Genomic DNA, 16,362 nt, shown 5'->3' on the forward strand with positions numbered 1-16,362 from the left:
GAGGATCATGAAAGATCTTTGTAATTGTGGAACATTGATTTGTTTTCTTCCAATCTGTTACTAATTTGTGAAACAACTGAAATCAGCTGCTCATCTGATATGCTTCATTTATCTGATTTGCTTCCTCTTATTTGGGTCCTGGGTTCAGCCAGGACTGAACGAAACAACCTCTTCCAGCCAGTTTAGTCCTGTTTATGGATTCAGCTGTGAATTAAAATTGGGCATGTAGATTGACTATATTATTTGGCCAATGTCCATGTTTTCTGCTGGAAAGCCGAAGAGAAGCTGAGCTTGCCTTTCTTGGAATGCAAGTCCAGGTCTTTGCACATTCTGGAGTTTGGGTTGCTAGGCCTCTAAATCAAATTCAAGCCACCTTCATCACTGGAGATTTTCAAGAATAGACTGCACAACTTTTTGACTGGCATGGTATAAGGCTCCTGCCTTGAGCAGTGGATTGGACTAGAAGACCTCTGAGTCACTTCTAACCCTATGATTCTAAGAAAACTCCCTTTCAAGTTTTTAGGCAAAGACATGCCCCCTGCATGTGTAACAGTGGTGGGATTCAGCCAGTTCGCACCTATTCGGGAGAACCGGTTGGTAACTTTCTAAGCAGTTCGTAGGACCGGTTGTTGGAAATCTCCTTTTGTTTTTTTCTACTTTACAGGGTTAATCCTGTCAGGAAGGCAGGAAGGAAACATTCTGGTGTTGTTTCTAGCCTAATCTTTATTGCCCTGCTTACAGAAACTGCCTCTCCGGTTAACCCTTATTACATTGTAACAGCTAAGGTGAAGCGCCCATCAACGTGAGTGATATTGAGTTGGCCATGCCCACACAGTCACATGACCACCAAACCCCACCTACCCTGCTGGTCATTAGGGCAGAGAACCGGTTGTTAAATTATTTGAATCCCACCACTGATGTGTAGATACGATTTCCCATAGCAACTTGGGTCTATGCTCATCTCTCTCTAAAAGAATTAAATAAAGCAATGAGGATGATCACATACTTATTGTCTCTTTCTCTTCCCGGATGGTGCTTCCTGAAGTGCCATTCATCTCATGATCTTCCTCAGACTTCACCAGCTCCCGAAGAACTGCCTCTACAATGGGCATCACCATAGCTGTGGTGGATGTGTTGGAAAGCCACATGGATAAGGTAGTGGTGCAACACATAAAGCAAAGTAGCAGCCTAGAGGCCAAGAAAGAAGAATCAATTGGGAGGCAGTTAAAAACTCAAGGGCCACGTCTTTATAATCTGACTTTTTTTGTGTGTTAAATTATATTTTCTACTTCTTGCTATTTAAAAAGATGCCACAGTGGAGATTCACTCCAAATAATGTACTGAAGATGAAGGGAATTTTCATATGTACGTTATTTATAATAAAATCAAACTTTGGTAGCCTCTACAAAGGTAAAACAGAAGCATCAGAGTAAACAGACAAGAGACATTAAGAGAATAGCCAAGAAGGGAAATAAGATGAGAATGATTTCTAAACTTATTTTACTGTAATGTACTTATTCAAGAGAATAAATGACAGTAAGAATATAAAACACAATATAGGTAAACAATATTTTGGTATAAATAGCTAAGTATAAATAAATATAGAATTGTACATAAAAATGGATAACGAATAAGGAGACCATGAATGCAAGATAGAAATGTATAGAAGGGAAAACACTAACTGTAAAGAAACCGATACAGAACTGCTGTATGATATATGATGGAACTTTTTGTTCCTATGTTGTGTTAAGTCATGTGTTTGTTTTTGTTGATGTGTTTATGTGTTTAAAATAATTTTTTTTTAAAAAAAAATAAGAGAATAGCCAAAAAGTGAAATAAGATGAGAATGATTTCTAAACTTATTTTACTGTAATGTACTTATTCATACAGATAGTCCTTGACTTACAACAGTTCCTTTCATGACAGTTCAAAGTTACAACACCACTGGAAAAAAGTGACTTATGATCTTTTTTCACACTTACAGCCCTTTTAGCAGGGGTGGGCTTCAAAAATTTCAGCAACGGGATCCCTGCTCGATTGCTGGGTGGGCATGACCATGGTGGGTGTGGCCTAGTCAGCATCCTGCACCAAGGTGGGGGTGGTGGCATTTTCACCTTCCCCTCCTCCGGAGGCTTTCCTTGTGCCTCTGGGAAGGTGAAAACTGCTTCTCCCAGAATCCGGAGACCTTCCGGAGGCCGGAAACGGGCCCATTTCTGGCCTTCCAGAACTTCAGAGGCTTGATTTTTTCCCCCCTCACCGAGCCTGCACTTACCTCGCATCCAAAACGGGCCACGTGGAGACTCCTGGGAGGGGCGGAGTAGGGTGGGAAGGGTGGGGTGGGAGGTGCCAGCCAGGGTTGAGATTTGGACGTTCTCCAAACTGGCCATAACGTTAGCTATGGGTTCTCCTGAACTTGGCCGAACCTGTAGCAGCCCCCCCCCCCGCATTTTAACATTCTTTTAGTCACATGATCAAAACTCAGGTGCTAGGCAACCATGATGGTTGCAGTGCCCCAGGGTCATGTGATCACCTGTTGTGACCTTCTGACAAGCAAAGTCAATGGGGAAGCCAGATTTGCTTACCAACCATGTTACTAACTTAACAACTGCAGTGATTCACTGAACCACTGCGTCAAGAAAGTTCATAGAGTGGAGCAAAACTTGCTTAACAAATGTCTCGCCCAGCAAGAGACATTTTGAGCTCAATTGTGGTCGTAAGTCGAGGACTGTCTGTATCTTTCAAATGTCTCTATTATACACTTATCAAATGTTTATTGCTCACTTTATCAGTTGGTTATTCTCTTGTTGCAGACCACTGACTGGCTAAAGACAATCATCAGAGAAAGCAGATTCACTCACATGCCTGGTTTTGCTCCAGCCATCATAACCATGCGCAAGGCGATCCGTTTGTGCAAATTCCACTTTTCAACAGAAGCTGCCACGCAGATAACCCCAATGAGAAGCAAAGTTGTGTTCTTGACATACTCAGCAGCTACCTATGGACAATTGAAGTCGGTGGTTAGATGGAGTAAATGAGGTACATATTATTTACAGTCATCTAGGAATTGGGTCCATTTAATAGCCCCCAGCTTTGTCAATGGGCCATTAAAAAGCCTATTCTACATAACAAAGATCCCCCTTCAGGTCCAGGGTGATGGGATTAAGGCGTAACAGTATTAGCCCTTTACCCATCTCACCACAGGGTACCTGGGAAGAAGCAATGCTCAACCAAACTTGGACTCAAAGCACAGCCTAGAGAGTTGCCCCTGCATGGCCACACAGGAGTCTGACAACCAATCAGAATACAAGCTCAAGATCAAAGCCCAGAGAGAGCATAAAACCAGGGACTTTCAGCATCTCTGTCTCTTTTCTTCTTCACCCAACATCTTCTGTAAATGTGTTTTTATTTTCCATTTTCATTTCGTACAGTCACATATATACTGTGCATAACCGGGGCCATATAACATTAAACAATAAACACAGCCATTCCTCTTGTCAACAATACCCCCCAAAATAGAAACCCAATGTACCTCTTCGACCCTCCATACACCCTTTCTTTCGCCCCCCTCCAACTTTCCATCTTCCCTCCATCATTTCCCTCTACCCTACTTCCCCTCCCCCTCTACCACTCCCCTCTCCCAGTACACTCCCTCCCTTCCTTCTCACCCTCCCTCCAGTCCTCTCTCCCACCCTCTCTACCCCTCTTTCTTCTATCCCTCTACTCCTCCCTTCGGTGTATTTCTACTATCTATTAATATATTCAGCTTGTCCTATTTTTACAGTGGAATTAAAGAGCAACAGTATACAAGTGCAGTCACGTTACTTTAAAATCTAACACATACTATATATCCCCCTCCCCCCTCCCCCCTAACACCCCACCTCCCTCCCCCCCCCAACTTCCCAGAGCCGTACCCAACATCTTGAAGCATGTGATCACCTTTCCCCCCAGGACCTCGAACCATGTGGTCCTGTCCATCATTAAAACCATCTTTCCAAGCAGCCTCCATGTTTCCAGTGTCTTTCCCCCTTCCCCCCCACTTGGAACTGAACCCAGAAGGACATTTCTTCCAACAAAAATAAATAAGGCAAGTTTCCTTATTTGCTAAATAACCCCCAATGGATGTTTCCAAAGTGCCATGATGTAACGATCATGGTTAAACTTTTTTTTTGTTTTGCTTTACTTATTTCCATTAGTCTTTTCTCCTTTCCGTAAATCCCAGTTCTTGCCCTGCACTTCACAGTAATCCATGCAGATTTTTTTTTTGAAGCGGAAGAATTCAATTTAAGAATAGAAAAGAATCCCTTAACAACACAAAACCTTGCTTATTCCATTTTATCCCTTTCACCCTCTTGCAGGGTAGCTGAAACAAAGGCTCATATTCTTAAAAGCCAAAGACCCGGAGGAAGTGTCAGCTGGGTTTGCCCTACTGGGGAGAAAAAAAAATCACAGTATGGTTCCTAAGAAGACTTAGAAAGCACTTTGAAAAGATCTGAAGATTTGTTTTGCAGGCTGCAGGGTTAACTAGGTGAGGTTAGGTAGATTGCTTTTACCTGGCCTTGATTATAAACAAGGCTGGGGTCCTTTGTTAAAGTGGACAGTCTATAAATGATTGCATAAATAAATGTGGCAGAGTAACTTAACTCTGTTCCTCTAAACCAGGGACATCCTAGGGTTACTAATTTGTTTTGGGAAGAGTTAGTACAAAGATAAATATATACTCAAGCTAAAGGCTAATTTATATTTCACCTGCAGTGACATGAGGATCTGCAGTACTATAATGTGACAGTTCCTATATCACTTTAGATGATTTCCCTACTCCCTAAAGCAATGCCTGCATTTCATTCCAAGAAATATGAGAAGCAACGTTGGAGGTGTCATGAGGCAGTATTTCTTACACCATTGCTGGTAATGGGTGAACTATCTCTACTGCAGCCATTCAAATACATCTATGTTGAGGGAATTTGAAAGGCATGTTATTCTGTCAGACTGCTATCAACTGTCAAGCTGGTTTCCTCCACAGTATTTTCTCTTTTTCCTGTCAGGCTGCTTGCTCAATACTATCCAGCTGGTCAGGGTATAAGAACCACCATTTTAAAGGTGCTTTTTCTTCCTTTAAAAGACAACTGGAATGTTTTTTCCCCCCTTTGATGATGATGAAGAAGAAAATGCTTTGTTTCTCATCTGGTTGCCACCATGTAAAAAGGATGTTGAGATTCTAGAAAGTCTGCAGAGAAGAGCAGCAAAGATGATTAGGGGACTCAAGGATAAAACATAAAGAACGGTTGCTAGAGATGAGTATGTTTAGTCTTATGAAAAGAAGGACTAGGGTAACATGATAGCAGTGTTCCAATATCTCAGGGGCTGCCAAAAAGAAGAGGGAGTCAATCTATTCTCCAAAGCACCTGAGGGTAGGACAAGAAGCAATGGGTGGAAACTAATCAAGGAGAGAAGCAACTTAGAACTGAGGAGAAATTTCCTGACAGAACACTTAATCAGTGGAACAACTTGCCTCCAGAAGTTTTGAATGCTCCAACACTGGAAGTTTTTAAGAAGAGATTAGATAACCATTTGTCTAAAGTGGTGTAGGGTTTCCTGCCTAAGCAGGGGGTTGGACTAGAAGACCTCCAAGGTCCCTTCCAACTTTGTTATTCTGTTCGTTTTGTTCATCCAAGAAGAATAATTCACTTCTCATCCAAGAATAAGACGCCATCTATCTCCAATTTAGAACACAGCACTTGCAGCTGTAAGAAGTTAAAACCCACCCCTCTCCAAGAAAATGAAATATTTTAGGAATTTGTATTAAAAAGGCAGAATATTTCTCCTAAAAAGAGAAGTAGAAACTCAGAAAGACCTTGTCAATGAGCCATTAAGGCCTGGGTCAGTCTATTCTACATAACAAAGAGCTACCCCCCTTCAGGCAGAGCCATTTCATTGCCCTTCATTGTACCGCCCAAACTTAGCACACAGACAACCTACAAAGCTGGCTATGACCTCTGGCAGCAACCAATCAGGATACACTTCCTGTGCCTCAGGAAGTTCAAAGCTCAGAGAGAGCATAAAACCCAGGGACTCTCAGCATTTCTTCCCTTTTCACCCAGGAACACCAAGGCATGTGGTCCTGTCCACCATTGAACCATTTTTCCAAACAGCCTCCATATTTCCAGTGTCTTTTTCCCCACTTGGAACTGAACTCAGATGGGCATTTCCTCCCACATAGCAGGCCCAAGGAGATTGCACAACCAATTGCACCCTGATTCAGGTGCCCTTGAGGGCACAAATAAATCTTCAAGTGGCCTCAGCAGCTATCAGAGAGAGTGCTAACGAAGAAATACACTCCTTCCAACCCCCTGACCTTATCAGAACCTACCCTTCAGTGGTGAAATTCAATTTTTTTTACTACAGGTTCTGTGGGCATGGCTTGATGGGCGTGGCAGGGGAAGGATACTGCAAAATCTCCACACACACACACACACACACACACACACACACACACACACACACACACCGCTCTGGGGCCAGCCAGAGACGTTATTTGCCTTTTCTCCAAACTACTCAAAATTTCCACTACCAATTCTCTAGAACCTGTCAGAACCGGCTGAATTTCACCGCTGCTATTCTTCCATCTCGCCCCCCACCAGCAGAACTGATGAAGTTTCTTGCATGAAAAGCAAAACATTTTCTTCATCTTCCTCAATGGAAAAAAAAAAAGCCCAGTTGCCTTTTGAAATCAAAAACACCTTTGAGACAACTATCACCTGGATGATTGAAAATCTCCACAGATTTTTAACTATCATTTTACTTTAAAAATTGATGTCTAAGTTTGTTCGGTTTTTTTCCCTTTAGGTTCCATATTTTAGATTGTAAGTTTCCCTCATAAAATGCCCTATGTCTGAAACGGTATATAGGGCTTGCTCCCAGAGCAGGGGGTTGGACTAGAAGACCTCCAAGGTCTCTTCCAACTCTGTTATTCTGTTAAATATGAACTAGGCAGCCCCTGTGGAATTCAATGAAATGTATAACTTAGGAATGCTGCATTCCTAAAACAGCGTGTGGCATTCCAATTCAATATTTAATATTGTGATATTTTTGGAGAGACAGAAGACACAGCTCTCCGATTATTCATTATTCAATCTGTCTTTGTATCAACAGGATAACACCTTAAACTATATAAATACCAATAATTACACTTGAGAATGAGACTCATTGATGCAAGTTCATCAAGTGAATGACTAGGGGGAATGAACAAGATATGACAGGCGTGGACTTCACATTCATCTCTCATTGCAGGAAATCTAGTGTTTATCAGGTGAACCTTTTCCCACTCTGCAAGTATTCACAGACATAAAGGTAAAGGTTCCCCTTGCACATATGTGCTAGTCATTCCTGACTCTAGGGGGCAGTGCTCATCTCTGTTTCAAAGCTGAGAGAAAGCGCTGTCCGAAAACTTCTCTGTGGTCATGTGGCTGGGATGACTAAATGCCGAAGGTGCACAGAACGCTGTTACCTTCCCACCAAGGTTGCTATTTTTTCTACTTGCATTTTTTACATGCTTTTGAACGGCTAGGTTGGCAGAAGCTGGGACAAGTAATGGGAGCTCACTCCATTACACGGCGCTAGGGATTCGAACCACCGAACTGCCGACCTTTCTGATCGACAAGCTCAGCATCTTAGCCACTGAGCCACTGCATCCCTTTATATGGACATAGAAGGACGTATTTGCCACACAGGCTCACATGGGTCATGTCACTGCTTTAAGATTCTTCCATAGTCATGCTTAGGGGTGTTAAAAATGAGCTAGTTATTAATTGTGCAATGAACATTTATTTACCATATAGGCAGATATGATTTGTGTTTAAAAAATGAAACCTGCATGATGTTATCCACTATTATGATCAGGGACGTGCAGTCACTAGAGGCAGGGGAGGCGTGGCCTCACCAGTCATGAGGAAAAGGAAAGAATTTTAAAGAATTTTTAAAAAATAATTAAAGCCAAGGTAGTTGCTGCCAGATTCCAAGTCACAGTGACTTGGATCAGTGCTTAGTGTTAACTATAGGAGGAGGCCAGAGAACTAGGGGCCTCTTGTGCATAAGCTATTTTTCGCCTTTTAAGTGTTAAGCAAGGGTTAAAAAGCGAAAAATTACGTTTGCAAAGGAGGCACGTGTTCTCTCGCCTCCTGTAGAGAGCATTTTTAGAGGCTTTTTAGAGTTCTCTGGGAGCAACTAGCTCAGTCTGACTCAGAGCTCTGGCCTTTCATGAGGGCAGAGTTGAAATCCTCTCTGAAACAGCTGGAAAAGGTGTGTGTGGGGGGAGGGGGGAGGAATTAAAAAAGTTTGATGGATGCAGAGCCACTTTGCCTTTTCAAACACACACACACACACACACACACACACACACACACACACACACACACAGCTGGATAAAAGTATATAAGCCCAGCTTCACTGAAAAGGCAATGTGATTCACCTGCAATCAAAGGCTCCGGATCGGAAGGCAGCAGGGGAAGGCGGGGTATGTCAGAGGAGCTACTTTCAAGCCTTTGGAAAATATATCCAATCCAACTTCTGTGTTTGTGTTTGTTTGAGAGTGATTGAGTGAGAGAGGGATCCAACTTCTCTGTGTGCATGTGTCTGTTTGAGAGAGAGGGGAGGGAGGGAGAGAGGGAGGAAGGAGGGGGAAGGAGAAGAAAAAGAATGGGAAAACTTATTTTGCAAGGGGGAAAAATGCTGTCGCTTTAAATCGGAACTGAGCATGCCTGGCTGTAGAATTCTGGGAGTTGAAGTCCACAAGTCTAAAAAGCTGCCTCACCAGCCATAAAGCTCACCGCACATCACTGATTATGATGGCTGAAATAATCCCACTTTAAAGGTAGCTCAGTTTTCACAAATGGTGCCCAGGTCTCAGTGAGTTCTTTTTTAAATTAGATAGCTGCAGGTTCCAAAACCTAACAGAATAAAAAGGAAAAAGAGCTTGCCTCTATACCAGGGATGTTAAACTCAATTACATTGTGGGTCACATTGGGGTTGTGTTTGACCTTGGGGGCCCGGGCTCAGCGTGGCCAGAGTGGGCATAGCCAGCTTGGCATTACTCGTGTCAGGGTTACCTGTGGTGGCCCAAGCGTTCTGCCAGTGAAAACAGAGTCCTGAACTCCATTTTCGGCTGTGACAGCCTCCTGCAACCCTCTGCCAGCGAAAACGGAGATCAAGTGGGGGGGCTGCATGTGTCCCTTGCGAGCTCCATTTTCCCTGGCATAAGCACTGCAGGCCGGTCGTTTGCTGTTTCCAAGGTGGTCCTACGGGCCAGCTCTGAGTACCCCGCAGGCTGGATTCATCCCCCAGGTCTTGAGTTTGTTATCCCCTGCTCCATACATTGCTGCTTCAAGCATTCTTTATTGCATTTTATAGCAAACCAACCAGTGGTGGGTTCCGGATTCCGTTGCAACTGGTACGTTGCAACAGGGCCGGGCATCCACCACATGAACTCGTGCAATATGAGCATGCATACCTACCACCCACAACGCTCCACGACGCCTCCGCGATGCTCCAGCTGCTCGGCAGAGTGTCGCGCAGGCGCCGTACGCTCCATGCGTGGAAGCACAGAAAACTTCAAATACCAGTAAGGAGTGCGGGTGGGTGGGTAGGCCCTCCAGAGCACCGTACCAGAACAGTACCTGGTGTTCCCCACAGGCACCGGTACGCCTGTATCGGGGTGTACCGGTTGTAACCCACTACTGAAACCAACCCTAAGAAACATTGCTTGTGTTTAAAAAAATAAAGATTGAAATGAGGATATCTCAGCAGGTCGTAAGTTGGTTATTTATTTTTAAAAGTTCAAAGCTGGCTACCAATCATGAACTATAAATTCATGAAATGATGTGTATCTATTGGGGTGGATTAATTTAGGCAACTGTGTCTGATTCCAAAAAGCTAAGCAGGGTCAGGCCTGATTCATAGTTAAATGGGAGACATCACTGGGATCGAACACCAAACTAGGAAGTTGGGAAAAAAAAACACCCCAAAGGAAAGTATGGCAAGTTTCAACTGGTAAGAAAATGATGTGGCTCAAGAGACAAGTGTAGTTCTTGGATACTGGATGCTATCACTGGAATGAAGGAAGGAAAAGGACACAGTTCTGACCTCACTGGACTTCATCACACCAAAGAGTGGATAGAGGAAAGCAGGAACAAGGGCTGCCGCTCCAAGGGGCACTGCTTCGGATACCCAATATATCGCCGTGACGATCAACACATAGGCACACGAGGCTTCCTAGCAAAGAAATACAGGAATAATTAGGGTCATGTGAACCTTCTGAGCTGATGAAGTGATACAACGGAGATGTCTAAATATTATGGATTGCTTCTTCATTTGTGCAGACGGGTCATGTTCAAGAGACACAATGTACACTGATGAGATTTGACCCCAAATGGAGAGATGACATCATTCAGGGGTTTCCTATAGATTAGTGATGACGAACCTTTTTCACCTCCGTTGCCAAAAGCATGCGTTCGTGCGCTATTGCACACACTTGTTTGGAGTTTGGAGTTTATTCAATTTGTAGGCTGCCCTATTCCCCGAAGGGACTCAGGGCGGCTGAACAAAAGCCAAGGGAGGGGAAATTACAAAAAGTAAGAAAGAAACAATCAGACAATACGAACAACTTAAACAATAACTTAAAGCACAACAGACACAGCAAATTTGTGTGCCCGCTTGCATGCCCCCATAATTTAATAACCTCCATGTTGTGCCCCCTGCACATGTGTGTGATCCCCCCACTGCCCCATGCATGCATGCATAGCTTTCTTGGAGCCTGGGGAGGATGAAAACGGCCTCCTCTTCCCCCCCCCCCAGGAGGTGCTTTGGAGGCCAGAAATGGCCCATTTTCTGACTTCCAGTGGGCCCAGTAGGTCTGTTTTTTTGCACTCCCCAGGCTCCAGAGCAGTGGTGGGTTCCAGCCGGTACAGCCTGGTATGGCTGTACTGGTAGTAGTTGGGAGCAGGGGCCACCGTACCGGCACGGTGGCTCATTTGGCCTATCCATCTGCCCACATTCCATACCTGTTTTTGAAGCAACTGGGCCAATTGCACATGCACGCACAGTGTGTAGCACCTGCACAACCTCCGACAAGCAGCTGGGTGTCGCAGGAGTGGTGGAGTGTGCATGCGTTCACAGTGCACATCCAGCATGTGCACGAACAGACCACGAGCAGCCTACCTGTAGTGACAGTAAGAGCAACCCACCACTGCTCCAGAGGCTTTTTAGGAGCCTGGGGAGGGTGAAAAAACAGCCCAACACGCAAACCGGAAGTTCGGGAATGGATTTCTGGGTTGCCCATTGGGCCATTTTTCTCCCTCCGGAGGCTCCACCTGATTTTTGGCCTTGGTTTTTAGCTGTTTTATGCACTCTGGAGGCTTCCCTTTGGAGGCTTCCCATGCGTGCCATTGGTTCGCCATCACGACTATAGATGTTAAACAAGAGTTTTAAGCCTGTGGCACTCCATACTATTGGACTCTGGAGAGAACATCTCTCCCTGTCAACCACAATTAAAACTGGCCTCAGGGAAAGGAGGGTAATAATTACCACAAAATTGTGCCTCCCATTCCCAACCCCTGAAGCTGGTTCCAAAAGCTGCTGTGATCAAAAATATTGAAACTGGCTGAGAGATCAAAGAATATCAGGATGAACTCACCACTTAATCCCAGCTCTGCCACAGGTCATTAATTGATGCAACCATTTTAATGTTTTAACACTTAACATCTGATGATTTTCTTAACATAACATCTATTTATAAACAAACAAAAAAAACAGATAACATTTTATTTTCCTAACAGTGAGAACAATTAACCAGTGGAACAGCTTGCCTCCAGAAGTTACGAGCGGTCCATTAACCACAACTGGAGGCTTTTGAGAAGAGTCTGAACCGCCTGAAATGGTATAGGATCTCCTGCTTGAACAGAGACGGTTGGACTAGAAGACCTTGAAGATCCCTTCCAACCTTGTTATTCTCTTATTCTATTATTTTTTTAATGCTTTAATCCTGTAATTATTTTAATCTGTTATTTATGGTATTGTAAGATGCCGAGAGTAACTTGGTAGGGTGGTGGGTGGCATACAAATTTAATAAATAAACCAATGTTATCTCCAAAATGAACCCCAAAATGACATTGATATTTGGTTTCTTCCAAGGAAGCCCAACCATCCCCTCCAGTACCTTCTCTAGAAAGGTGAGTTTGGAGACTGGACAGAAATTATTCAGGATGGTTAGGTTGAGTAGGTTAGTACTAACTAGGGGTAAGTTAAAACTGAAACCGCCATCCCTCACACCAAGAAGTAAATATACTGTATGGATCCACTGTAGGACACTTTCTGGGTGGCTTTGATCATGCAAGAAGGGCCTGCACTTAATAAAGAAATGGCTGAGATCACTGATTAGAAGACCTTATCCATTTCCTCAAGAGTCACAAAATCAAACTTGCTCCAGACAACACTACCCATTAGAGCCTAGGAATAAATCCCAGTTTTTAATGAAACGACCCGTTTCTCTGTTCCACTCTGTAAATCTTACTTTATCTGCCAGTTTGAAGTATGTTGCATATATATTGTATCTTTTCGCACACTGTTCTGCAGTCTTTTCCTATTTGGGCTGAATGCTGCTGTAAAATAGCTTATCTCTTACACCTTGGATAAATCTTAATGTACTAAAATACATAGTACAAAATAAAGTGCTTTCCAGAGGTTCATCATCTTTATTTACACTGAGGCAAGAGAATGGTAAAGAGAAATCAAAATCACGATGGTGCAATTGAAACTCCAACTAGCTTTTATGTTTTACAGTATAGGACATATAAAATAACCATACGTTTTTCACCATAGGTTCCAGCCATAGTTACCTACTTTTGACCAGATCCCTTTTGTCGGGAGCCTTTCCTATCTTTACCAGGGGTGGACTTCACAAATTGCAGCAACAGGTTCGCTGCCCCACTGCTGGGTGGGTGTGGCCATGGTGAGTGTGGCCTAGTCAGCCTCCTGAACAATGTGGGTGGGGCTGGGGATGGTGGTTCACACTCCCCAGGCTTGAGAGGATTTCCTCGAGCCTCTGGGAGGGCGAAAACTGCCTTCCTTTGGAGGCTTTCCGGAGGCCGGAAACAGGCCCGTTTCTGGACTTCTGGAACTTCCAGTAGGCCTGTTTTTCACCCTTCCCAGATTCTCCAGATTCCAGAGGTTTTACTCGAGCCTCCAGGAGGGCAAAAACTGCTCCCCCTGGGCTCCTGAGGCCCTCCGGAGGCTGGAAACAGGGCCATTTCTAGACTTCCAGAACCTCCAGTAGGCCTGTTCCCTCCCCCACACGCTTCCACATGCGCCTTGCACTTACCTGGCATGATGAATGGGCCCTGATAAGACTCCTGGGAGGAGTGGGGTGGGTTGGGTGTGGCCAGCTAGACTCAGACAAGTGGCAGCTGTATGCTAAATCTGGATTTGACGGAAGGAATGATGCAGATCTTTCTATCAGTTTGAATACAGTTCTTAGAAAGCAGTGAACAATAAGATCATCGCAAAAAAGACTATTTTATTTTCATGTTTCAGAAACGGACGAGGCAGTCAAACGCCTTGAAATGCCCATTGTCTCCCCACGTTTTTATTTCTTGATGGAATCCAACATTGCTACTCATCCACCACAAAGTGACTTCTTCTAAGTGAGGGTCTATGTCAGAAACAGAGGCTGTACTTTTCATTATTAATCTACTCCAACCTTTGCTTCTCCCTGGACTGAAAATCCTGGCATAAGGTGCTTGGTGCAACAACAGAGTAGGTCGCTCTGGGTTGCTTTGAATCACTGTTTCTCAACCTTGGCAACTTTAAGAGCTGTGGACTTCGATACCCAAAATTCCATGTGGTAATTCTTCCAAACATCCAATCCACAGAAAACCTCTTTGGAGTGCGGTTTGGTATCACTACATATCCCATCGCCTTTAAGCTTGAGGAAAATAGTATTAAGAAACAGTCTCTCAAGCATCGGATGTAAAGAGACAAGGTGTTGTGGTCCCAAACTACAACTCTCAAATGCATATACAGATGTGCCACACACGTTCATTCAATTCTGCATGAAAAGCATAGTCCGTTCCAGTGGTGAAATTCTTTTTTTTTTTTTTTTACTACCGGTTATGTAGGCATGGCTTGGTGGGCATGGCAGGGGAAGGATACTGCAAAATCTCATTCCCACCACACTCCAGGGGAAGGATATTGAAAAATCTTCATTTCCACCCCACTCCAGAGGAAGGATACTGCAAAATCTCCCTTCCCACCACACTCTGGGGCCAGCCAGAGGTGGCATTTGCTGGTTCTCCGAACTACTCAAAATTTCCACTACCGGTTCTCCAGAACCTGTCAGAACCCGCTGGATTTCACCCCTGATCCGTTCCATTGTTATAAGTGGAAATTTACTGGATATACTCAGTAAATCAAGAGCTTAAATTGTCACTGAATGTATAAAGTTGAGTTAAATGAAATCAAGCCATTGGTGCTCCTTACCCAGTTGTGTCTACCTCAGCCCTGGCATTAAATAAAGTGGGAGGCAGCAGAAGATAGACTGGGAAAAGGAGAAAGTGAATGCTATTGAAAAAGTTGGACATTGAGTACAAAGAGCTGTTCGTATTTCTTCAACCTATTGAATGGAAGCTCACTTTAGGGACAACCTTTTCATTTGATTTAGGCAACAAACTAATTAAAAAAGAGTTAATATAGAGAATTAAAACATAACTTTTAAAAAGCAAATACATGTTCACGGGAATTAAATATGAGACTTTCTGCAAAAAAAAAAGCTTGTGTTCAACTTTCCTGGCTCCTGCGAGAAATCAGTTTGTAAACTATTTAGATGAATGTTACTTTCTATCGCAGCAACATGCAAATACAGCAAAGCAGAAGGAAGAGAATCCTGAGAAATGCAGGAGATCATAATCAACTCTTCTATGGATACAGAAATCTCATAGGAACCTTTAAATCAACATCTGCTTAATACCTAACACTTTAGCTTCAAGCTATATTTTCAAATCAGAGACGCGGTGGCTCCGTGGCTAAGATGCTGAGCTTGTCGATCAGACAGGTCAGCAGTTCGGCAGTTCGAATCCCTAGTAAGTAACGGAGTGAGCTCCTGTTACGTGTCCCCGCTTCTGCCAACCTAGCAGTTCAAAAGCATGTAAAAATGCAAGTAGAAAAATAGGAACCATCTTTGGTGGGAAGCATTCCAGCTTTGGCATTTAGTCATGCCGGTCACCTGACCACAGAGATGTCTTTGGACAGCACTGGCTCTTCAGCTTTGAAACAGAGATGAGCACCGCCCCCTAGAGTTGGGAACGACTAGCACATATGTGCGAGGGGAACCTTTATCTTTACCTAAATATTTTCAAGTGGTGGTAATGTCCCCTGGAGAGACCAACCTGATCTTACTGAAATTGTTTGCTTTTTTGAGAAGTGCTTATATTTGGCATTTTAGCAGGGGCCTCCACATTTGCTTCCACCTTTTATTGTGGAATCCTTCTTTGATGATCTTAACAAATGTTTCTTGCCTTAACTAAAAGTTTTCTTATTTCTTTCAGGATCCCTTCTAAGCAGTGTTGGGATTCAACTGGTGTAACAACCAGTTTGCTGAGTGTGCACTTTGTGCGCACAAGTGCACAGTGTGTTTCAAAAAAGTTCTAAAACTTACCTTATATGCCAGCCCTGGTGAGTAAAACAGCTGAGGCATGGCAAAAATATAGGACAGACTAGCACAGGAGCGGGTCGGCAGGGCCAACTGATCACCGAACTACCAGGTCCAAACCAGCTGAATCCCTGCATGTAATCTTTTGTCCAAATTGGAACTCAGGTAGAACCATCAGATCTTTAAAACAGGATGACAACAACCATAATTGACGAAGATGATCATGATGGCCAGCAAAGTTAATAGCAAATTTAACAGTCTGAATGTCAAGAGAAGAAACATGAGGGGAAAAAAAGACTTTCCTTAATAGCATGATACTCAGTTGCACTACAATGACCATACCATTGATGGGTTCAATTTTTTTTAGAACCTCTTCTGTAGGTGTGGCCTGCTTTGTGGGGTGGCTTGCTGGCCATGTGACCAGGTGGAAGTGGCTTGCCAGCCATGTGACTGAGTGGGAGTGGCTTGGCAGTCATGTGACTGGGTGGACGTGGCCAACTTGCAAAATGTGGTGAAACTCATTTAACAACACTCTTGCTCAGCAACCAAAATGTTGGCTCAGGAACTCTGGCATTGAAGAGTGCAAGTCTTAAAGCTGTCAAGTTACAAGACCCTTGCACCCCTAACCCTTTAGGAAAAAAAAACCCAGGGGTGTTCAAACTTGACAGCTT

At 43.8% G+C, this 16,362-nt stretch overlaps 1 protein-coding gene across 2 annotated transcripts in view; it reads right to left on the reverse strand.

Annotated features, from left to right (window-relative positions):
- Positions 1-16,362, reverse strand: part of SLC13A4 (solute carrier family 13 member 4) — a 54,892-nt gene that overhangs the window by 24,118 nt on the left and 14,412 nt on the right. For both annotated transcript variants that reach the window (XM_087722996.1, XM_087722997.1), the window contains exons 2-4: positions 10,135-10,263; positions 2,859-2,995; positions 1,007-1,188 (exon numbers count right to left, since the gene is read on the reverse strand). In XM_087722996.1, the coding sequence (XP_087579122.1) occupies positions 1,007-1,188; positions 2,859-2,995; positions 10,135-10,263 (448 nt within the window). The remainder of the gene's footprint in view (positions 1-1,006; positions 1,189-2,858; positions 2,996-10,134; positions 10,264-16,362) is intronic.

Source organism: Thamnophis sirtalis, unplaced genomic scaffold, assembly GCF_051295495.1.
Source record: "Thamnophis sirtalis isolate CommonGarterSnake01/CBP01778 unplaced genomic scaffold, rThaSir2_p1.2 scaffold_9, whole genome shotgun sequence".
NCBI lineage: Eukaryota > Metazoa > Chordata > Lepidosauria > Squamata > Natricidae > Thamnophis > Thamnophis sirtalis.